Below are 25660 nucleotides of genomic sequence, written 5' to 3' on the forward strand. Positions count from 1 at the left end.
CCATTTAATAAAAAAAGCTGGAGAGATCTCTAGAATAAAGCAAAGTTTATTGTACATTCTCCCCAGAAGAGCTTCCAACCCCTAGAGAGGAAGCCCCTCTTGTGGGCAGGACAGCACTTTAATCCCTAACGAAAAAACACCCCCTCCCACCACTGACCCTCATCCTCATTGGCTGAGAGTCTTACATTCTAAACTTGAGAACTACCCAAGAAATTGAACTTGGCCAATAAATACATAGTTGCCCATATCTGACTGAAATAGGGAGGAAATTGTGTCATGGGAGGATAGCAGGAAGGGGACTCAATTATACCCTTGAATAAATACTCAAAGTCCTTCAGACCTACTCAAACTCTGAAGTAGATGAAGCCTTACTCGATTTTCACAACTGTCTTGAAAGATCTCACCTCATCTCGTTCATATGCAAAGATAGTTTTCAACATTCATCTTTGCAAAACCTTGTATTCCAAATTTTTCTTTCTCTTCTCCCCAATACCCTCCCAAGACAGCAAACAAGCCAATAGAGCTTAACCATGTGCATTTCTAAACATATTTCCAGTTCAAACTATCCAAGAAAAATCAGATCACAAGGGGGAAAAAAAAGAGGAAAAAAAAAAAAACAAAAAAAACAAGCTAATAAGTAACAACAACAAAGGTGAAAATACCATACTTTTGTGTGGGGGACAGGTGCTAGACCCCCTTTCCCAAATTAGCTAATCAGAGACATTTTCAGGTACAAAGAGAAAGCATTTATTTAGTCCCTGCAGGGAGAGGCCCAGACACACACTTGGGAGCCATCCCAACTTCCACCATGTGCTCCTGGAACCAGCCCAGCTTCCAACTTGTCCAAGATTTAAAAACAAAAGACCAGAGTCTTTTCATTGGATATTCTAAAAGGAAATAACCATCCTTGACCAATATTGTCTGCTTCCTATAGGTCACATCACTTCCTGTAGGTATGACCTTATTTAGAGTCTAGAGTTCTAGACCTGGGAATTGGATCATATCACTTAGTCTTGCCCTGAAAAAACTTCATCCAATCCATCCCAATCACTTTTATCCACATTTAGTCTCCAAAATTCTCTCTGTGGATGCAGACCATCCTAAGTCTATTGGAAGTATCTTGATTCACCTCACCCATGTCCCTAAGAGTCGATCACCACATAGTCCTGTTGTTGTATACAATGTTCTCTTGGTTCTGCTCACTTTACTTAGCATCAGTTCATGTCAGTCTTTTTAGGCTTTTCCGAAATCAGCCAGAAGCAAGTAGTTTCTTGCCCTACCACACTTCACTGTTCACTCACAAGTTCTCTACTTTGCAATCATGAAAACTGCTTTAACTCAAGTTTAAAGCTTTAAAGTCAATGATTTAAAAAACATTGCTATCCAAAAGTTTTAAAATCGGTTTAGAAAATACTAGACAGAACATAAATCAAGAAAAGCGGGGCAGGAATGACCAAGGAGAAAAGGCAAAAGGATTTAAAATGAAAATTATCTTTGCATAATCCCAGTGATAAATAACTGAGAGCTATATGAATACAAAGTTTACCAATAAGATGATAAATAAAAATGCAAATTTTACAAATTTATAAAAATTCCTGACCACTGTTAATAAATATTAAATTCCTATAACCTACTACTTCCATGCAAAAAGGAAAGAGACAAGTCACTCAATAGCCATTTATTTCATTGAGCACTTTCTAGGTACCAGACACTATACTAAACATCAATGTTACCAAAAAAGACAAAAACATAGCCCTTGTTGTCAAAAAGCTTAATACTAATAGAAAAAACATGCAAAAAACTGTACATAAGCAATTCAAATAAAGGCTTGAGCAGGGATTAGGATGATCAAGAAAAGACTCCTGCAGAAAGCACTTGAAAAAACAAAAACCAGCTGCAATGAAAATTTTTAACCTCAAAATAACTAAAAATTAACTAGATTGTAACCTTTGTCTACATTATAAGTGTAACAAAGTAACATGAATTTTTATGCCCTGGTTTTGGAAAGAACATAGGATTTTGTAAAGGAATATAAAGATTATCTACATCAACCCACATATTTTATAAATAACTAATGACATTAAGGACTGACCCAAATTACAAAAACCATAACTAAGTGGCAGCCCTGGAACTCACATTCAAGGTCCCCAGGAATTCAATTCCAAATGCAATGTCCCTCCCCCAAAAAAGAAGCTTATTTCTGGCTTTTTAAAAGATGCTATGAGATACATGAGAACAAGCTTAGAATTTCTTGATGAAACTAGAACTTATCTTCGATTTACAAAATATTAACTAGTAACATAACCATTTGTAACAACTAGAAATAGAAGAAATCTAAGAATAAAAAGTCTCTAATCAACCTCCTTAATCAAAAATTAATGATCCTTGTAAAAGTCATTAAAAATACTATGTCAATTAAAATGTTCATTTAGTTAAAAGAAAATAAGACATAGCCAAAAAAAATTTTTTTTTCGCGCATATAGATGCCCAAAATATTTATTTTCAGCAAAATATAGAACTTTTTACTCATGGACATCCAAATTTATACAAAAATATAATCTGCCAACTTATAAAAAGGTTCATTATAGCATTCCTTTAAGCAGCAATCTCTCTTGAAGCACTTTAATAAAAGACTTAATTTTTAAAACAAAAGATCTGTTGCATAAACAAAGGTGAATGGTGTATATAACTAGAACTAAGTTAGTCAAAAGCTTACTGATTTCAAGCTATATTTGATACAATAAAACAACCTGGACACAGTTATCAGAAACCCAAATAGAGGTCAAATTCTAGGACAACAGTGTTAACTTTGAAAATGTAAAAATCAGAATTATCTTGTGAAGAGCCACTAAAGCAGAAACAACTTTGATCTTTGGCAGGCATCCAACACAGTACTCAACAAATAGTAGGCACTTAAAGACATAATTAATTCCCCTAAGTCCACTAGCCCATCTCTTGACTTCCCAAAACAAAACAATCTTTTCTGCCCTTCAGTCCCATATCCATATGTGTGTGTGTGTGTGCGCGCGCATGCATAAAATCTTTCCCATTCTTCAAATGCTCCTTCAAAGTAAGAAAAAAAACTTGATTTTTTTTTGTAGCTCCAGTGATTAGTACAAGGCTTAGTACATAGACAGAACTAAATAAAAGTTATTCTTTCATTCATTAATAAATATTTCTACATTGCCAAGTGTCCCTAAAGTCTAAGTGTAGTTCTGAGTTATTAAAGCTTACTTTTGGGACACCCTGTTTATGAACTGTCTTGCTAGTGCTTAAAAAAAAAAAAAAAGCTATAATTATTAAATTTAGATTTAAAGCTTGCCTGATCAATGTTTTATATATTTCTGTTGACAGTTTTCATCAGTACACCAATTATGTGATAAGCATGAAATTCTAAAGGATTTAAGCACAGTTTACTTAGCATTAAAGCACACATGGATCTAAGATAATTCCCAAGATTTGGAGTTCTATAAGAAAAGAGATTTCCTCAGCAATAACAGCTAAATAATATCACAATAATTCTATGAAAGACTGCTAGCTCTAGAACTTCATGGCAGCTCAGAAATATTTTTCTGTGTGACTTCAGAGAAGTAAGTCAGCCCCTCTTTGAGCAACCAAAGAAATGACCGAACAGGGTCTGAAAGGCCCAATGTCAAAGATCTGCCTATTATAAGGAGACTACTTGATGCTAACATAGTCTTATCATTTTAGTCTTTTTTGAAAATAAGGACAATAATCACTCAACCATTTCAGCTAGAGAGGAAGTTGGGTATAGAATGTCAGGTTCTGGAATCAATGTCTCAGACCCTTACAGTATAATCATGGTCAAATTCACTTTAGCCTCTTTAAAATTCAATTTTCTCTACAGAAAAATAATAACATCTGTACATCTTACCTCTCAGGAAGACTTAAAAAGATAATCAATATAAAGTACTTTGTAAATATTTCAAAATGACAAATGGTAGATATTAATTCATACATTACCCAGTTTTACATTCTGATTTCCTGAAGATCTTTATTTCTCATCATCATGATTGATCAAAACTTAAAAGCTCCAAGAACTCAATAGCACCACACCCATCTTAACCAAAGAGGCCTTTCCAATCAGGCCCAGCCTAACATGTGGATGTGGCCAAGACCTAAGAACTTTGATTAACTACAGCCTAGTCTAGTCTTAACCACTTCTTCCATCCTCCAAAGCACACAAAGTAGAATCAACATGAAGATCGGAGACAGAATCCTAATTACAGCAGGGCATTTGTGGGAAATGTCCCTTTTGGAGATGCCTGGGCCCCAGTTGGAAGTCCATCCCCACCCAGTTCCTTCTAAAGTGGTAAGACTAACACTAATTAGTGGTTGGAAGATTCAATAGAATTCTGTTGAGCATTTTTGGAACAGCCCATACTTTGCTTCTTCAGACATCTGCCAGGGACCCTATGCTGGTGTTGAATCAGTAGAAGGAAAGGAGTTGATTGTTCCTCTCAAATTCCAGCAGCCCCACTGACTTACTGGTTGACCTATTAATCAACATCAATGCAAAAAACAGTTTTACAACCAATTCATACTCTGGCTGAAAAGCCTAATGCTGATCTACAGCTAAACTAGGGCACTATTAAAAAAAAAAAAAAAAAAAAAGGCAAGGGAAAGGGATTTTTCTAGCTCTATTTTTATGAGTCCCACAAAGGTTTGTGTTTGGATTTGGAAGCCAGAATATCTCAGCTCAAACATTCCTTTTGATCCTAATCTAACACATAACAAAATGGAGCACACCAAGGCTACATCTGATCAGAGGAATTATTTCCTTATTTCTACAGCCCTAAATAACATAAAGCCATATTAGACTAAAAGATGGAGTTAGAGTAACTAAATATTCAGTCTTTTTGTACACAGATGTTTCTCTCACTGTATGACTTTGCTCCGCCAAACAACAATAACAGCATCATAAATTCCATAAACAGTTGTTTGCTAGGATTCCTACAGACACTGACAGGACATGGTGTACATTAAAGACAAGAATGAAACAGTCATTCCTGAAAGATGATTATGATGTCTGTGATTTTAAGACTTCTCCAATAATATCAGATGAAGTAGAATACACACACACAGAGTTAAAATATTTAAAATTTTAAGTTAAATCCAGTTTAAGTGTGAAAGAACTTTTAGAAAGTGTTGACATGTTGGAAAGAATGCTGGATTTAGTCAGGGGTCTTCAATCCGCCATCTACCATTTACTATCCATGTGTCCTTAAGCCAGTCACTTAGACTGTGCCTCACTAACTTGATTTGTAAAACAAGAGAGCTAAACTAGATAACCTCTAAAAGTGCAAATCTATGATGCTATGAACTGTTAAATTATAAATCATAATTTGGAAATTCATAAATGGAAATAAGTCTAGTATACAATTAAGAACATCAGGCAATGCCATCTAGGGGAGGGGGTGGAGGGAAGGAGGGGAAAATTCGGAACAGAAGGGAGTGTAAGGAATAATGTTGTAAAAAATTGCCCATGGATATGTACTGTCAAAAAAAATGTTATAATTATAAAATTAATTAAAAAAAACACATCAGTCAAGGTAAATGTAGGGTAATACTTCTCTCTAGGCATCAACCCAATTCCCCATAATTGTGGCATTTCCCAAATTAGGGAATCCTGCCTTGACTCCAAGAACTCTCAGAGTCATTATAGTTGGGTTTGTCTCCAGTACAACCATATCCCCCAATACAACACAACTTGGACCCTTTCCCTGCTGTGCCAACGTCTCTATTTCATGCCCTTTGGAAAATCTTCTCCCCACCCCATTCCCCTCAGATGCCAGGGTGGCTGTGGCCTCAAGGTTACTTGGCTAGTTCCTTTACTCTTATCCAGAAGATGGAAAGTATCTCATTTCCTGTGAAAAGCGTCACACAAGATGAGGCGGACTTGTTATCCAAAATATAGGGCACAATTCATTACATTTTCTGATCCCAATCCTACTCACTTCTCTTCAGAAATTACCAATTCCAGTCAAAGGCACCATCAGATACCTATGCTCCTAACTTTGGTATGACCCTCACCTTCTCACTCATTTCACACATCTCATCAGTGGCTAAATTCTACCCTTGTCATTTCCACAATGTCTCTCAATTTGTCCCCTTCTAAGTACAAGCATGGCACCCCAATTCAATCCTTCATCATCCACTGACTGGATTATTAAACTAATTGGTCTCTCTGCCTCAGGTTTCTCCTTCCCCTAATCCATCAAGTTGTCAGCAAAGATTTTCCTAAAGCTCACAACTATGTCATTCCCCCATTTCAATAAACTGTAGAGGCTCCCTAATGTCTCAAAGATCAAATATTAGTTCATCTCTACCTCATCTTCTTTTTAAAATTTTATTTATTTTTTTCTAAATTTCATTGTACATAGTGATTAATGCAGTAAATAAGCAAATATATAAATATTGCAATGCCTGCTCAGAAAAATTTTATTGCCCAGGATTCTGTTGCTGTTATTTAGTCATTTACAGCTATCTGATTTTTACAACCCCAAAGACACTTTTGGTGGTTTGCCATTTCCTTCTCTAGCTCCTTTTTAAAGATGAGGAAACTGAGGCAAAAAAAGGATAAATGATTTGCCCAGGATCACTGCGCCATCTTACTGTTCCCATTGACAAGAATCAAAAAGGTTTAGTGACCATTTACTGTAGAGAATTGAAGGGGAGGGGAAGAATGTGAAATGATCTACATCCATTAATCCATTAGCTAGAATTAAACAACTCCTATATACTAGATACTGTGCTAGGTGGTATAAAGTTCAAAGACAAAATGCATTTTATGGGGAAGGAAATAACATATACAATTATGTATACTATGAAAAAAATGACCTGTAATTTTCCAGCTCCAAAGTTCCATCTATGATTCTAATATTTCTATTTATACACTTTTCTTTAGAAAATTTAGCAATCCTTGAAAATAGACACATCAAGTCAGCAGAATGACATCTGTATTGGTCTGTATTTCATCTGCATAAAATACCATTAAGAAAAGGATTATTATTCCCATTTTACAGAGAAGAAAACTGAGGCTCGGGTGGTTTAAAAGATTTACCTATAAAACCAAACTAAAAATCGTAGAATATGGATTAAAATGCCACCAGATGGTCCTTCTGCTGATACAATGCTACTTCATACTGGATATGAAGAAAAGGTCTTAAAAAAAAAAAAAAAAAAAAAAAAAAAGAGCGTTCTTTTCTATTATACTGACGGTATTCATCATATATCTGGATTATATGTGGTTTATTTTGTTTTTTGTTTTTTTTTTAAAAAGGTAATGCTTTGGAAAAAAAAAATGTTCTCAGAAGAAAATGGGGCAGCTAGGTGGCACCAGCCCTGAATTCAGGAGAACCTGAGTTCAAATCTAGACTCAGATACTTAACACTTCCTAGCTGTGTGACCCTGGGCAAGTCACTTAACCCCAGCCTCAGGGGGAAAAAAAAAAGAAGAAAGAAAATGCTCTGATATATAGTCCTAATTATACAATTATTATTAATGTGACATTTAATGATATGATCAAAATATGGTCAAGAAATTTTTCATCTTTACCGTTCCTTCCCAGGCAACAAGTGTTCTCGAGCATTAGAAAAAGAGGTGAAGAAGGGAAGGGGTACATATTTATTATATTTATTATGGTTTATAAAATTTAAGTGCAGCCTATAATTACATTTTTCATATACCACTTGGCTTAATAAGAGAGAGTTCATGCCCCCTTATCCGAAAGAAAAATTAAAAGAAGTCATCAGTAGAACTGCTATGGAACTGGACTTTAAAGGCATTTATGGAAAAGACTGTCATCTGAATATTTTTGGAGGCTTCACAAGATGAACTTTATGGCAGGAAACGAAGATCACATGGTAGCACTGGATACAGATTGGATCTGGTCATAGCACTGGACTTAGAGTTGAGGCCCAAGTTCATATTTCCGCTCTCCCACCTCTATGCCTTGGTTTCAGATTCTTCACTTGTAAAACAAGGGAATTGAACAAGATGATCTTTAAGGGTTCCATCCAGATTAAAATCATATCACATGACCTTCTATGAAGCTTTTCCAAGCTAAAATTCAGATCATTATTGTAGAAAATACCACATAAAAATGAAATTGGAATTCCAAAATTGTAAGAATAAAAACTTTAGATGTCTTGCCAAATGTCTCCAGGATATCTCTAATTCTTACATGGTTTGTCTCCCACTTTCCTCTCTCTCCATTCTGTCACCACACCAAATTCATGGCCACATCCTCATCACCTGATGCCTACATAGCAACCTAATTGTTCTTGTTCTTCCTCTTCCTCAGCTCTACGATTCATCCTCCACACAGAAGGCAAATTAATGTTCTGAAATACTGACCGATCATGTCACTTCCCTGCTCAAGAAGCTCCAGTGGCTCCCTACCTCCCCAGAGATAAAAATTAAATCCACGGGATCATAGCTTTAGAGCTGAGAAGAGCCTGTGCAGCCACCTAGATCAACCCCTTCCTTTTATAAAGGAAGAAAAGCGCAGATAGGTTAATCGCTTAGCCCGGAGTGCCTACCCCCATCAACTACAAGATGCCTCAAAAAGAACACCTACAAAACAAAACCACTCTTCCCTTTGACGTCACAATATGCGCTTTCAGGAAAGCCAGCCCGGACAAAGTGGCTTGCATGGGATCCTTTATCGAGGCTGTCCCCCAAACTGGTCGGCCTTGGCCTTTCTGCTCAGGTGCCACCTCCTCCTTAACCATTCCTAATCTTCCCACTTGTAGGTGCTCTCCACCCAAAAACCACTTCCGAGCAGTGTTTACTCCACTGCTCCCGGAGCGTCCCGGAGGGCCCCAGGCTTTCATTTGGTCTTTGTAGCCCCAGGGTGACAGAGCAGCACTTGGGGCGTAGCAGAAGTTTAAACCAAGTTCCAAGTCCAACAGGGTTGTTTCCAACTTTTCTAGGGGCCTTTAGAAAACAGCGCCCGCCTCCATGGAGGGCACATTCTACCGGCTTGCACTACAGAAAAGGCCTTCAACTTGTTTGTATAAGGACAGGTGGTTCTGTGATCCCCCTCCACCTCCACCCCCGTCCGAACACACTCGGACACGTTAATCCATTTCCAAAAGGACGGACCTCCAGATTTAAGGGATTCCCTTTAAAAGAAACTTTTAAACCCTAGCTTCACAAACCGAGCCTTGTTCTTCTGCTCCCGGCAGATCACCCCCGACCTAAGGTCCCTCTAGTTGTCCCCAGCTCTCCTCTCGCCCCCACAAACAGCAGTTCCCAGCTTCGGGGCTGCCCGTGGGAGGGAAACCCACCGACTGCTGGAGGTAAAGGGACCCGAGCCGGCTGGAGGCAGGGGAACCTGAGCCCGGTGAGGAGGAACGTGTTCTGAACCCGACGAGCGCAGCCTTCGCCCCCATTATGTAAACGGACGCCCAGTTCACCAGCGTCAAAACCACGCTGCTGTGGTGGGGAAAGGGAGAAGACGGCCGATCCCGCTTGCATGTCAGCCAGAGGCACTGACAGGCGCCCGCTCCCGGACGCGCAGAGCGGCGGGACAGAGAAGAGCTGGGTTCGAGTCCCGGCTCCAGCCTTTGGGTCAGCTGCAGGACTTCTCTGCCTCAGTTTCTCTGCAGAACGAAATCCCCCGCAACTCCACCCATCTCTGGCTTCTGCCAGTGGCAGAGAACAGATGCCCGCGAGCATGGGGGCATCCCCAGCATGCCCGCTCCATCCTTTCCGGCTGCTCTCTCGCTTTCCCACCGGCTCCCCCTCGAAGGGGATGCGACGACGAGTGGACACGCCAGGGGCACCGGGTCCCAGCCCAAGGGCAGGGGCGGCCGCCGCGCACTACCAACTTCTCCCGAGTCCGTCCGAACACATGGACTGACAGACCAGCCCTCGCGAAGTTAGTCCCCGCGCCCAAACACGTGGACGCGTGGCCTCGGTGTCCCCGGCAGCTGCCCGAGGCCGGCCGGGCTGAGAGACGCCCCCCCGCGGGCTGCCCGATTACCTAGAGACCTACCTGAGAGGCTGCATGGCTGTCCCTCTACCCCGAGCGCCACAGCGCCTCGCCGCGGCCGGTCTGTTGCTCGTTCGGCTCCCGCTCGCGCTGCCGCGTCCTCAGGCACTCCCCTGGCTCTCGTCTCTAACCCACTGACGCGCACACACACACGCTCACACACAGACTGGCGCTCACACACGCTCGCGCCGGTCAGCCCGCCGCCCGGGCAGCCCCCGAGGAGCCCTGCCCCGCGCGCTGATTGGCTGCGGTCGCAGGGGGCGGTCCCGCGGTTGTCAGGGAGGAGAAGCGGATAGAGGGACTAGGGCAACTACTCGGAGCGGACGAGTCTGGGCTCGCAGCCGCGCCGACCTCGTGCTGCCGCCAGCGGGCGAGCCAGTGGCTAGCACGCGCGATGGCCATCTTGAAAGCTGGCAAGGGCTCGTCCTCTTCCCCCTCAACCTCTCGCAGTGCCCAGGACGGACGGCCTGAGGTGTGTGCCCGCCTCAAAGATGGCCGCCCCTTTGGGCATCGGTCTGCTGGTCACGTGACCTTGTCCCGTACCTGCACGCGTACTTAGTTCCAGCAGAACCCGGGAATGGTGCAGACACGGAGCCGGCGTGGGGCGCCAGCTTTCTTTCATAGGGACTTCTAACCCCGGTGCTCTAAAAAAAAAGGGCAAGGGAATGGGGAGGGGGGGAGGAACAACCACAGAAAGTGGATCTGCTGGCCAGAAGGAGAAGACTTAGGAGTTGTGCGCTGACCCCATGTAGAACATCCCGACTCCCTGCATCTTCTCCATCAATCGAGCAACAGTGATTTATTAAGCGCCTACTGCGTACCCGGCCCCTAGGAATACTTGTACACAGAATGAAACATTCAAAAAGGTTCAGAGGTCAAGTTCCTATTTTGAGATGAGGACATTGAGGCAGGAAGGGGTTAAGTGACTTGGCTCATGGGTCAAACAGCCAGTTAGTGTCCAAGGCAGGACTGGACCTCTGTGGTCCAGCACCATCCCCACCGCACCACCTCATGTCTGCCCCGTTCATATAACTTTACCAATTCAATTGGACAAGCATTTTACCTGCGCCTTCCACTTGCCTGACCCTTCTAGGAGGAAGAAATGACAGTTGTATCTCTGAACTAAGGCAGAAGGACTGAACCAAAGAGCTACCAAATAGTAGTTTAAGTCAAGTAATTCTTAAACCAGGTAAATCTTAATTCTCTGAACGATACTCAAAGTAGGTCCACGGTAATAATTTAAGTGGAACAACTTTTCATTTTTAATATGATTCAGCCTTGACTTAATATTTTTAAGTCTATGGAAAATATTATTTTACTTACTAAAAGTCTAACAAAGCTAACCCCAAGACAAATAGAGCAAATATTTTGGCTGATATTGCACATGATCCAATATCCCCTACTGTGATCTAAAATATTTTAACAGCTAATTATAGAACTGAAGAGACACAGCATATAAAGGTCGTCCCAATGAGTGTGTAACCCTAGAATTTGGAAATAAGGTCAGGAAAATGTTAATCTCAGAAATTTTTCCCTTGACCTTGTCACCTCCAGCTTCAATTTTATCTGCTAAATTTCTAAAAACAGCATTCTAAAGTCTTGCTTTCATTTGTCTTTCTATCCACATTCCACAGCCCCCTAAATTGTGGTTATTCTGCAGAAACTACTCCCTCAAGGATAAACAATGACCTTCTCTTAAAGAATCAAACCAGTGTGACCTTTCCTTGGGTCTCATCCTTTTCATGTAGTCCCCTCCCCCTTCTTGATATTTTTTTTTTTTATCCTTTGGCTTCTATGATCACTTCTCTTTTTTTTTTTTTTGGTTGGTTTCAACTTTTCTTATTTCTTTATTCATTCATTCAACAAGTATTTATTAAAGACAAGGTTTCCATGAGTTTATTCACTGTAAGTATCTTCCAAGAGTCTTTCACCATGTCTGCTCTACAGTCATTCTCCTGACAATGTCATCCACTCTGGTGTTTCTGATGCCAGTACTGGCACACAGTAGGAGCTTAAGAAATACTTGTTAATTATCTAGTCTCAATCTTTCCCCAGAACTTCCATTTGATATCTTAATTAAATTCAATAAATGCTAAGTAATAGCTGTTTGGAGGAAAACAAACATTTATCAGATGAACTCTGTCTTCAAGAAGTTTACAATCTTTAATTGTAATTGAATTGTATTTTTTAAAATATTTGATAGTGCACTGTTGTTCAGTCACATTTGACTCTTGATAACCCCATGAATCATATTGTCCATAACGTTTCCTTCACAAAGATATTGGAATTTTGCCATTATCTTCTCCAGTGGATTAAAGTAAACAGAGATTAAGTGACTAGCCCAATATCACACAGCAAGTAAATGTAGCTAGTTAGCTACATTTTGAATTCGGGTCACTGAGCCATCTAGCTGCTTCAACAGAGAAATGCAAAATAAACTGCTATAAGGAGGGGTCATTGTTTTTTGGGATGATTAGATAAAGGGCAAGCATTCTATGCCTGGCATATTGCCAAGCATTTGGGGAGCAAATGCAAATAAGAAAGACGGTCTCTTCCCTTACAGAACTTCCAAGGCAATCACAGAAACACAAATGTGAAAGAAAGATGGAAATTGGAGGAGATAAGACAATAAATACGGGTGGGGGGCAGGGAAGGGAGAAAGGGAGAAGGAAGGGAGGATAGCATTGAAAATTGGAAACCAGGAAGTAACATGTAAGCATAATTCCATCTATAAGACAAAGTTCAACTGGTAGAGTTCAGGAGGATTCCATGGGAAGAATCCAAGGCTCCTTGGGGAGGAGGAAGGGATAATGGTTGGAGTGAGGAAGATTAAGGAAGACTTCCCGTAGGAGGGAGCATTAGATTGGGACTAAAAGCAAATTAAAAAGTGAACAGATAAAGAAAAAAAAAAAAAAAAAAAGACATGCAGCCTGTAGGGTACTTCCTGAACAAATTATGTGAAATAATTCTGGGACAGAGAGAATACTTTTTTAGGGTGGAGCCTAAAGTGGGTGGAGAAGGCTGTAGATGACAGGGAATCTTGAATGCTAAGTAAAGAAATTTCAACTTTATCAAAAAGGCAGAAACGGGCCACTGAAGATTTTTAAGGAGAGGAGAGACAGAACTCTTCATGTAAAACATTAGTCTGGCAGAAATATGAAAACTAGGTTCAAGAGGCTTCCTGTAGAAGACAGGATTTTTGTTTGAACTCCAAAAATATCAGGGAGTTCAGGAGTCAAAGTGGAAGAGGGAAAGTGATCTCCAACACAAGGAACAGACAGGGAAAATGCCCAGAACTAAGAGATGTAATAAAGTCTGTGTACCAGTCAGTGATGAGGGTATGATTTGGGGCAGGGATGGATCTGCAGTCCTCTCCAAAGCTTTTGGGTGGTCAGTAGGGAAAGAAAGCTGTGATAAGAAAAGCTTTTTTTGGTTAGAAAGGCACCAAGATGTCTTGGCGGGCAAATCACTCAAGAGAGAAGTGATTTTGCAAAGAAACATAATCTGAAGGCCTACTTTATATAGAAACAGAATAATAGAGCAGAACAGGCAAGACTATTTAAGTTTGTATCAGAAAAGGTCTTCCTGCTCTCAGAGGACTCTGAGAAAGAAAGGAGTCATTCTCCAGAGAATGTAAGTCCATTTAAGTTTGTATAAAGTTTTGTAGGCGATTTTACATAACTTTACTGGGCGGTCTGGTTTCCCTCTCATCAGTCAGGAGGCTGGCTGGCTGATAGAAGAGTAACTATCTAGGAGTAAAGTGTAAAAAGACTAGAGAGGTAGGAGGGGACTAGGTTATTAAGGACTGAATGCCAAACAGAGTTTATTGATCCTGGAAGTGAAAGGAGTCTCTGAATTTCCTGAGGAGGGAGATGACATGGTCAGATCTGCACTTTAAGAAAATCATCTCCCGACTTACATCAACTGATGCTGAGTGAAATGAATAGAACCAGAAGATCGCTGTACACTTCAATACTGTATGAGGATGTATTCTGATGGAAGTGGAAATCTTCAACATAAAGAAGATCCAACTCACTTCCAGTTGATCAATGATGGACAGAAATAACTACACCCAGAGAAGGAACACTGGGAAGTGAATGTAAATTGTTAGCACTACTGTCTATCTACCCAGGTTACTTATACCTTCGGAATCTAATACTTAATGTGCAACAAGAAAATGGTATTTACACACATATATTGTATCTAGGTTTTATTGTAACACATGTAAAATGTATGGGATTGCCTGTCATGGGGGGAGGGAATGGAGGAAGGGGGGGATAATTTGGAAAAATGAATACAAGGGATAATATTATAAAAAAAATTACTCATGCATATATACTGTGAAAAAAAATTCTAAATAAAATTAAAAAAAAAATCACTCTCCCAACTCTGAAATGGGGAGAGATTCATGGCAGTACACACCAGTAGCTATTGTAATAATCTAGGCAAAGTGATGAGGATCTGCACTAGAGGGGTGACAATATCAGAGGAAAGAAGGGGATGTATTTGGAGAGATTTGCAAAGTCTAAATCATGAGACCTGGATAACAAATTGGGGGACAACGAGGAATCTAGGATGCCTCCTAGGTTGTGAATTCAAGGCATTGGAAGAATGATAATGCCCTCACCACAAAGAAGCAAGAAACTAATAGCACAGAACAGTGGATATGTATAGACAAGACTTGAAGAGAAGACACTTTAGTTCCAATATTTTTCTTTGTCATAGAAGAAGAATGGGAAATGATTAATATAAAGACAAAGGCAATCATTAAAATATTTTGTTTTAAAAATAAGAGGTAATACAAATATGAAATACACAGAGAAGCATTACAAGACTTAAAAAAAAATGACACAAAGAGAAATAAAACCAGGAAAAGAAAATATACCATGATTACAACAATGGAAAGAGAAAGAACAACAAAGTCATAAAATTGTAATGACTAAACCTGGCCTCCCCAAAAAGAAACAAGAGACTGTGCATGCCTCTTTCCCTTTTTGCAGAGGTGAGAAACTTATTTTAGAACATTTTACCCACTCAGGTCCAGTTGGTGTCTTAGCTAATTAATTTAGGTGAATTGCTTTCTTTGCATGTCTCTTTGAATCTTGCATATGAGGGGATGATTTTCTGGATGGAAATGCAAATGGAAGGGATGTTAAAACACAGATAGATAGCAGTCTATCTAAATGTGTATATATACATACATATATATATATATATATATGTATACATACATATATATTTGTATGTATATGTATATATATATGTATACATACATATATATTTACATACAAACATAAATATATATTAAATCTATACCAGCACAGTAATATATAACAAAGAGCACAGAGGCAGAAAATTGGAATACTGACTTAGGGTATAGCAAATAGACTAGTTTGATTGGAAAGTCAAGTTCATGAAGGAAAATGATGTGAAAAAATGAAGTTGAAAAGCAGGTTTAATGAAAATAAGAGGGTTAAAAAAACAGACAGATGTGATCAAAGAGCAGAATTTCCAAGTTAAGATTTCTACAGGTAGTTTAGTTAGGAAATGTGACCATGCTAGTGAGCAGCTAAAGTAGGGTAGAGTTGCCAAATTCTATAGGTTCTCTAGCAACTTCTCTTATATACCCCACTTCTTTCCTCCGACACTGGCAATATCCTGGTATGGTACCTTTACATTGAATTATAGCAGCTGTCTTCTGCTTGTTCTCTCTGCCTCAAGTCTCTCCTCACTTTAGTCTCACCTTCATTCAGTTACCAAAGTGATCCTAAAGTAATTCCCAAAGCACATATTTGATCATGTTTTAAACCCCATCACACACACCACACACACACAAACACAGAGTACACTACAATGGTTCTATATTACCTCCAATATCAAATATAAAGTCATTGGGTTTGGATTTAAAAACCTTTATAATCTAGCTCTTTCTTCCTCCTCCTTTTCTCACATTTTATTCCCCCCACTCCTTGCTACTTCTCATACAAGAAACTGAATCCTTTTCTTTAAAGTCCAGCTTAAAAGAAATGATTTCTTTGCCTTTATCACATTCTACCATTTATCAAATAAATAATTCTATAAAGATAACCATATATTCCCAGTCAGATTATAAGCACCTTGGTAGTTAACTATTGTACCCATTTTAAAGATGAGAATACTGAAGATAGGCAGAGGATCATTGAAACAGTAAATATCTGAGAATTTGATCTCAGATCTTCCTAGCTCCAAGTCCAACATTCTGTGTGTACCTAGTGTATAGCAAACACTTACATGTCTTTAATTGAACCTAAATTAAAATTTTCTAGGTGCAGAAATAATCCATTCCACAAAATGCTTGTAGGAATAATGGGTTTGATGATAGATTAAGTTATTTATATAGTTCTCCCAGTTCTACTCTCAGGGAAAGATCATTTTTAAGCATACAGAGGGGAAAATACATTGTGATCTGCATTATAATTTGAAAGCAAGTTGTTTTTTGAGTAACTGACAAATTCTGACCTACCCAATTAAAGGGTCTCCAAAACCCAAGCAAGAACAAGGTTATTGAGTGGTGTAAGTATGTGCTGCAAGGAATCTAATCTATACCTTGGCTTTCACATGATACTATCCACAATCACATTGCTCTGATAGATTCTCCAAAATGAAGAACACAGAAGTTCTTCAATGTTCATCGAACATTATTCAAAAGAGAATCTATATGATAGACATAGGTATCTAAATTCCCCTATACTGTGATCCTGTGACAAGGGCCTTCTTGTGATTCATCTCAAAACTCCAGGCATCTTCTCTGGCTGTTCCTCTCACCTGGAGTGAGGGGAACCTCTTCTTCTCCTCCTTTTCCTTCTCTTCTTCCTCTCTTCCCACCACATCCTTCCCCTTTTTGTCCTACTATCACACTCCCTTCTTCCTCTCCTCCTTCTCCTTCCTCCTCTTTTCTTCTCCCTCTTCCTCCTCCTCATTTCTCTCCTTTTCCCCCTTCCCCTCCTCTAACATTCCCTCTTCTCTGAGAAGCCTTTCCTGCTAGCAATTTCCCTCTAGTGATCATTTCCAAGTCATTCTCTTGGGTCTCTTGTTTATAAGTAGCTGTTTGCATAGATTCTACCATTAGACCATGAGCTCCTTGAGATCCAAAATCATCTTTTGCTTTGCTCTATATCCCCACAAAGCAGAGTACCTGGACCGTAGTAAGTGCATTATAAATTCTTACTGACAGACCAACTCAAAAGATATTTCTTCAGGATCTATCTGTAGTCTGGATGAACCACCTTAAGCTCATCCCACTTTGTTTATTCTGATTTCATGCTCACTAAGCAAATTGTCTGATGAATAATTCTACTCATATGCATAAATTCCATTTTATTTATAATAGTTTATATGTACATAGTATATAATATATTACTTATATGTGAATATATTTACAATAATTTCCTCCAATATTCTGACACTGTGAAAGGGATCCACCACTAAATGGTGACCAGAGGCATTAAATCACTGTAAAAGTAGAGATGGAGAGAATACAAATTCTAATCCCATTATAGATTAGTAATAAACTACCTCCTTAGGAGTGTACTAAGCATTACTTTTGCTGGTATGACAAAATCCATTTCCTGAGTTCTAGTGAGAACCAGGGTGTGGCCATCATGAGCTGCCCAGACTCTCTTCTGAACAACCAAGGCTAGAAAAAGGTAAAGAGAAACAGCACTCTTTTTAAAAACTATGCTTTACAAATAAACATTAAACTTGAAAAGATACGGGCATAATATTCAAAGAATTTATCAAATTGAAACAATTTCTCCTTAGAAAAAAATAACCCCATCCCACCCATACACACAATTTTCGTAGGATACACTGCACTCAAATACTCTACACAAAATTTTCAATAGTTTTTTTTTTTAAGCCAGAGTGGATTTAAAGAATTAGTTGCTTCAGAATTTGTAAAAGGAAAATTTTCAGAAGAAATTTGTGGTCAATCAGTTTTTTACATGTGATTTATGGCAGAAACAAACTTAGTATTTATTTTTCCAGGCAAAGAAAGATTCCCTTTCTACTCTGCCTCACACCCTCACTCCTGTATTATACCTCAGTGTCTATGCACATCTCCACATACACATATACATTCTGCCTCTATAGTTAGTCAAAATATTGAACAACTTTTTCTTATTCAGTTAATAATAATTCAGTCAACTTTAAAATCAGTCCTTTTTTATAAGAACTGGAGTATTTTTCCAAAACTAGACAAAGGAAAATGAACATCTTCAAAATCTTAACTTAAGTGTCCTTTCAATGCAATAATTAAATCAAAACAACTATGCCAAAAAGATGTCTAGCCAATTGGAACCAAGTGTCTATCTTTACATGCTCTTGAGGGTGGTCATCTCATCCATATTTCAAACCAGGAAACAGGATCACAATGATCAAGTTCCAATATCAAACTGGTTGCCACAACCAGGATTCAAATCCAGTTCCCTCAAATCCAGCATTTTTTTCCATTGAAAATTCAATTAGATTTTATTGCTGTTATTAATCCATTATAGCTACTTTGCAACTGTATCCTAAAAACTACGTGGCCTTTCCATCAAACCTAAAGCTGAACTCTTCTATGTTCAGAAGACAAGGGTAGGGAAGGAAAGGGAAAGGAATAAGTATTTATTAAATACCTATTATTTGTGAGGCAGTATGCTAAGTACTTTATTAATAATAGTTACTTACAGGTCAGCTAGGTAGTGCAATGGATAGAGCACCAGCTCTGAAGTCAGGAAGACCTGAGTTCAAATCTAATCTTTGACATTTAATGCGTCCTAGCTCTGTGACCCTGGCCAAGTCACTTAACCCCAATTGCCTCAGCAAAAATAATAATAATAGCTACTTACTCTGTGTCAGGCTCTAGGCTAGATGTTTTACAATCTGTATCCCAAAGAGATCATAAAAAAGGGAAAAGGACCCACATGTGCAAAAATGTTTGTAGCAGCTCTTTTTGTTGTGACAAGGAACTGGAAACTAAGCAGATGCCCATCAGTTGGAGAATAGCTACATAAGTTATAGTATATGAATGTTATGGAATATTATTGTTCTATAAGAATAGATCAGCAGGATGATTTCAGAGAGGCCTGAAGAGACTTACAGGAACTGATGCTGAGTGAAGTGAGTAGAACCAAGAGACATCTTACACAGCAACAAAATTATGTGACAATGATGGACAAGGCTCTTTCCAACAATGAGATGATTCAGGCTACTTCTAATGGTCTTGTGATGGAGAAAGCCATCTGCAACTAGAGAGAGGACTGTGGACACTGAATGTAGATCACAACATAGTATTTTCACTTTTTTGTTGTTTGTTTTTTTCCCTTTCTCATTTTTTTTGTTCCTTTTTGATCTGATTTTTTTTGTGCATCATGATAATTGTGGAAATAAGTATAGAAGAATTGCACACGTTTAACACACATTAGATTATTTGCTGTCTAGAGGAGGCAGTAAAGAGAAGGGTGGGAGAAAAAATTGAAACAAAGTTGTGAAAACAAAGTTGTGAAACAAAGGGTGAATGTTGAAAACTATCTTTGCATATATTTTGATATTATTATTATTATTTTTATATTATTTTTAAAAATACAGTGGTGTACATCTGAGTTCCCAAAGATGTTTTAATAATAATTGGAAGTGTCATCCCTCAAATAACAACATTTTTTCAAACAGTCTCATAATAAGGCTGATAAGCCTGGGAGGGGGTAAGTTAACTAAGATCCAACAGGTTGAATGATTTGCCCAAGGCTTGAGAAATAAGAATAATAATCAGAAGCAGGATCTGAGCTCAGATCCTGACTCCAGAATGAGTGCTTTTTATACTATTGTACATTACTTTCCTGTATAAGTACTAATGTTTTCCAAATTCTATGAGTTGCTACAGATAAGAATGTAGCCATGTACTTTACTTTTTTGGAGTATAATTTCTAAGGAAAATATTTAAGTAAAATAATATTTTGACTAAATTAGGGAAAACTTTCTAAAGAAATGTTGCAATCAATCTTTTATAAAATAAGAATCTTTTGTTATGTAATTGCCTCAATATTTAGCACTTTGAGTTAAGACTTTTATACATTAGACTTCCTTAAAATGAGGTAAGTCACCCAGTATTATATGATATATAATCTTCCACAGGAAGATTGAGGGTGATAAATATTAATAGTGTAAAATCTCAGAATTAGAAGGGATCTAGTTCAACAAACATATCAACAGCAATACCCTCTGCAAAAACTTTACCAACTACTTGTACAATCTTCACTTAAAGATTTCTAATACATGGCAGCAATATTGTTTAAAATAACTAGACAGTATAAAATACCTCCCAAAACAAACACAGAAGCTATAGAAATATAAACATAAAACACTTTTTTATAAAAATAAAGCCAGATGCAAATAACTAGAATAATAGTGATTGTTCATGGCAATTTTACCTAATCTATTTATTCAATGCCATCCCAATTAAATTATTTTTAAAATTATTTTAATGAGTTGGAAAAAATAACAAAGTTCACTTGAAAGAGATGATGTGGAAATATGTATAATATGGTCTTTATATATGTATGGTTGTGAGATACCAGGAACTTTGCCAAGCACTGGGTATATACAAAGACAGGGTGAAAGATATTCTCTACCCTTAAGAACAGTAAAGTTCTAAATAAATGCCAATTATCTATTACTTGTTAGAAGTAATGGAAGACAGTGGTGTTAATTTAGCCTTAATTTCTTTCATCATAATAATTTAAATAATGTTATGGGCCAGAACTTGAAACAGGATGCTAAGTGACTGGAATTGATAGAGACAATGACTATATACTTAGTACTTATTAGAGTTCACACTTTAAGAAAGGATATAAGGATATAAGAAAGGAGCTCCCACAAGCTCAGAGAACGCACTAGCTCACTCTCAAAAGCAAGTCAGATTCATTCCATTTTCCACCTTTGTATTGGCTGACGGGTTTGGATTCAGAGGGAGCTAGAGACAGAAGCTGGAAGAGACAAAAAGGACTAGCGGCAAGAGCTCTCAGAACCAAGGAGAGAGATAGACCTCTAAGAAAGCTAACCAGGCTATTTTGAAGGAGACAATAAAGGATCTGGACTTTAACTCCTGGCTGTATCTGGGGTGATTATTGAACTGAACTGAAACAAAGGCTGCCTCCAGAAGCCCCCAAAGAAACCTGCTCTCAGAGAACAATATGTTTTAGAGAAGAACATTTTACAAAATAATAATTTTTAAATGACAATTATTTAAGCCTATCAATTTAAACAAAACTTGGACAAAACTCAGAGTAAAAACTATTAAAAGTCATCATTTTTGGTACCTATTTGCGGTGTTTTAGAGTTCCTTGTAGCAGTTTATAGAATAAATATTTTAGAGAATGCATCCTCCCTCTTAATGAAAATCAAGCCATTTTACCATCCCTAGTCTTGCTGTCCACAGCTGAATATTAAGCAAATATTAAAGGGGATACCCGAGAATTCATGATGAAGATAATAAGGCAAAAATAACACCTCTGTCATAGTCTATTTTCTAACAATAAATAATAGTAAATGACATTTATTTAGCACTTTTGAGGGCAGGGGCTGAGTTAAATATTGACTTTGTATACAGGGCATTGGCATAGTGTCTATTTTACAGTAAGATATTAGAGTTGATTCAGTATTAGTTCTCCCAAAACACATTGTGCACCCTCAACACTATCTTTTTAGATTCATTTCTGTTTCATCAATGAATGAAATTCTTGGTAGGCCAACTCCCTTCTCAGATAGATTATCTGTATATGTGTAATTTACAGTTTTTAGGAGCACCAAGGGGCTAAGTATCTTGCTTGGCCCTGCAGCTAGTACTGATGAAAAGCAGGATTTCAATCTACTACCATCTTTTACTAGTAAGTAATTCTACCTTCCTAGGCTTTCTGAGCAAAACTTTAGTAATTCTTTTCTTCCTAAAATAACAAATTGAGACTAGCAGAGTAAATACCTTCTGGCTCTGTTTTATGTCCTATGTCCTTTTCAGAGCTATCCTGTTTGCATATCATACAAATTTAATCAGCTCTCAGTTTGGGCATGGAGGGCCTTTGCTAAATTTATGAATACTTTTTGGCAAAGACCTAACAGTAAGTCTCTAATCTGGATTTCACTTTTAATTAAAACTTCATTTTCTGCAATTTTTTCCTTCACTTTAGCATTGAATATGCAAACAAGGAATGAAAATTTTAATTGAATCTGATGGTTTATTTCTAAAGAAGATTTGACAAGGGAAAGAACATTTGATTGACAGAACTTTATTTAGTAAGGAATTGTTAGCCTAACTCTTTCCCAGTCACACCCACACTGTACTCCATTTTCAAAAAATGGTGTCTTGAAAATCTGGAAATCAAAACCAGAAATAAAACCTTCAGGCCAAGTAAATAATTTACATCTCTTCTAATTATAATCCTTTTAAGACTACATCCTAATCAGAAAGGCTTCCTTTACTTTTGCCTTCTTTTAGGCTGATTTCCCTGAAAAGAGCAACCTCTTCATTTGTACTTTACCTCCTCAGCTACTCAATGCAGAAGCTTGTTCTACTAATGACCCTCTTCCGCAAGCTTCAGCCTCTCTGTCCCTTTTCCTTTACTAAAACAACTTTCTTAAACCATGACAGCATCTATACCTTCCCTTCACTGAATAACTTGGATTAATAAAATTTAACATAATTTACCAAATTTACCATTCATTAGGAATACATGAGTGTGTACAGAAGTTTGTGACAGGTAATTTTTTAAGCCAAAAATTAAATTAGACTATAACATCATAGATGTAGAACTGCAAAAAACCTTAGAGAACATCTAGATCACTTAATTTTATATAGAAAGATTAAGAAAGGGAGATTAATTTTAGAAGATGAGAAATCACTGGCAACTTTGGGGAAGGTAGTTCAAGTCAAAGCAACCAGCATTAAGTGCTTACCATGTGTCAGGCACTATACTTGAATTCTGGAAACAAAGGTACAAACTGAAAGACAGCCCTCAAGGCTCTCAAGGCCCTCAAGAGATTACCTTGTAATAGAGGAAAGTGACATAAAAGGGAGATGAAGGAAAATGGGAAGAAGTCCAGAGACAAATGAAGGCATGAACATGAACATGGCTTACCGAGGCATTTTCCTTAAACTAAAGGTTCCATGAGGAACTGATTGCTGAGAATTTAGAAGGGCATGAGAGAAGAGGAAGGAAAGGTACCTCGTTTTTTTCCAAGGAATTTACCTCAAAAGGAGAAAAGATTAGTTGTTGCTGTTCATACTCTAAAAGGACCAAAATGACATCATTATCCCAGTACCAAGGTATAGAATATTCGACTGTGGCTGATCAAGCCAATATAAGCTTGGAAAGCTCTCCCACTGGTTGGACACAAATAGTCCATAGGAATATTTAGAATGGAGACGTCTCTAAATTTGCACATCTCGTGTTTCTTTAGAGCTACTGCAATTTTGCTTTCTACAGCACTTTCTTTGACTCAGGCACTCTCTGATAGATGATTCTTTGCCAATATCTCCCATATCTCACATTAAATTCCAAAGTTTTCAGCGAGACCTTGAAAGTGTCCTTGTATCACTTCTGTTCTCCATGTGAGTGCTCGCCTTGTGGGAGCTCTCCATAAGTTTTTTAGGCAAATGTACATTTGGAATTTAAACAATTTGGCCAGGCTATCAGAGTTATGAACTCTTCAGAGTTTGAGTGCCTGGCAGTTCAACTCAAGAAAAGATGTCAGTGTTTGGTACTTTATCTTGCCAAATAACCTTCAGAATCTTCTTAAGACAATTCAAATGGAAATGATTCAGTTTTCTGGCATGGTGCTGGCGTACTGTCCCAAATTTTACAGGCATACAACAATGAGGATAGCACAGTGACTCTATAGACCTTCAGCATGGTAAGCAGTCTAATACCTTTTCTCTCCCACTCATTCCTTTGGAGTCTCCCAAATACTAAGCTAGCTCTAGCAATATATGCATCAACCTTATCATTTATGTGTACAACCTTGGAAAGTATACTGGCAAGGTAAGTAAAGTTATCCATAGCATTAAAAATTTCTTGACTTGCTATAAGTAGTGGCTGGTAGACAACTTATGTTTTCTTGTATTAACTGTTAGGCCAAAATTAGTACAAGTGACAGAAAAATAGATCCATAATTTATTGTACCTCAGTCTCAAAAGCTGTCTTGGAAGCATAATCATTTACAAATAAAAGGTCAAGCAGCAATTCTCCTTCTACTTTAGACTTGGCTTGTAGCCTTTTCAAATTAAATAATTTATCATGAGTGTGGTAGCTGATCTTGAGGTTGTTTTTGTTCTTATTGAAAACAACATCATTGAAAACTTCAGATAAAAAGCATAGGAGAAAGCCTAATTCACTCCATTGGTAGTTGGGAAAGAGTAAAAGGATTGTCCTTTATACAGTACCCATGCAAGTATGCTATCATGGAATTAGTATACAATACTGATGAAGTTCTCTGGACAGGGAAGTTTTGCCTTGATCTTCCACAAGTCCTCATAACTGACAGTATCAAACTCTTTGGTAAGATATATATCTATACAGATCTCCATTCTGCTTCTGGCTTTTTTTTCATGGAGTTGACAGGCAGCAAACACATATCAACTATTCTTTGGACCTTTCTGAAGCCACACTAGCTTGACTCAATGACCATCTCATGGTTCATGATTGATCAGGAATGCTTTAGCAAAAAATTTGCCAGCAATGACTAAGAGAGAGACCCCACTGTGATTTTCACAGAACAACCTGTTTCTTTTTCCTTTATAGAGATGGACAACGGAAGCACCCTTGAACTCCTGGGTGAATAATTTCCTCATGACATGTACCATAATGTAGTATATTTCAATCAGCTTTTGTATGATAAATGGATCCCTTGCCTTGTAAATGTCAGCTAGAATACAATCAGCACCAGCACTTTGCCACAAAAGGCCTTAAGATTATTCAAAACTTCTTCAGTCAGGAATTCTGCTAGAAAGGGAATGACTTCAACTTGAGGTGTATGACCAATGGCTTCAACATTGGCTAATGATAGTCTGTTGAGAACACTATGGAAATATTCAGCCCACCTCTCCAAGATCATGGGCTTATCTTTGATCAATGTTGTTTCATCAGCACTGAATAACTGAGATGGACTGTAGGTCTTTGGACCATAAACAGCCTTCAGAACATCATAAAAGTATTTTAAATTGTTAACATATCAGTATAAAACGAAATTTCATCTGCCTTATTACTGAGCCAAGAATCTTGCATCTCTCTAAGCTTTACTAACAGTTTGCTTTTAATGGAGTTATACACTGCCTTCTTAGAGATGGACAAATTATCCTGCTGGTAAAACCATGTAAAGTTTTTGGATTTTGCTTAGCAGTTTCTGAATTTTCCCATCATTTTCATCAAAATGACCTTGATATTTGCAAATGATCTGGCCCAGATGAATAAATACAGTACTCTACACCAAGTCTCTGAAAGTTGTCCACTCCTTTTCAACTCCTCTATTGCCAACTATGTGTTGCCTTAGCCTTCCCTCCAAGTTAGCAAGAAATTGTTCACATATGAAGAAGTACTCTGTTGTGACATTAAGGTTTCTGGTAGTAATTCT

General features: G+C 38.1%; 1 protein-coding gene across 2 annotated transcripts in view; it reads right to left on the reverse strand.

Moving 5' to 3' along the window:
- ADK (adenosine kinase) overlaps positions 1 to 25660 on the reverse strand; it is a 612746-nt gene that overhangs the window by 521015 nt on the left and 66071 nt on the right. Inside the window, exon 1 of one of the 2 annotated variants that reach the window (XM_074296781.1) lies at positions 10025 to 10198. The exons of the other annotated variant lie outside the window; for it this stretch is intronic. Coding sequence (XP_074152882.1) covers positions 10025 to 10038 — 14 coding nt within the window. The 5' untranslated portion in view covers positions 10039 to 10198. Of the gene's footprint in view, positions 1 to 10024; positions 10199 to 25660 lie in introns of those variants that run through there. 2 annotated transcript variants of the gene reach the window in all.

This window comes from Sminthopsis crassicaudata, chromosome 2, assembly GCF_048593235.1.
Source record: "Sminthopsis crassicaudata isolate SCR6 chromosome 2, ASM4859323v1, whole genome shotgun sequence".
Lineage (NCBI taxonomy): Eukaryota > Metazoa > Chordata > Mammalia > Dasyuromorphia > Dasyuridae > Sminthopsis > Sminthopsis crassicaudata.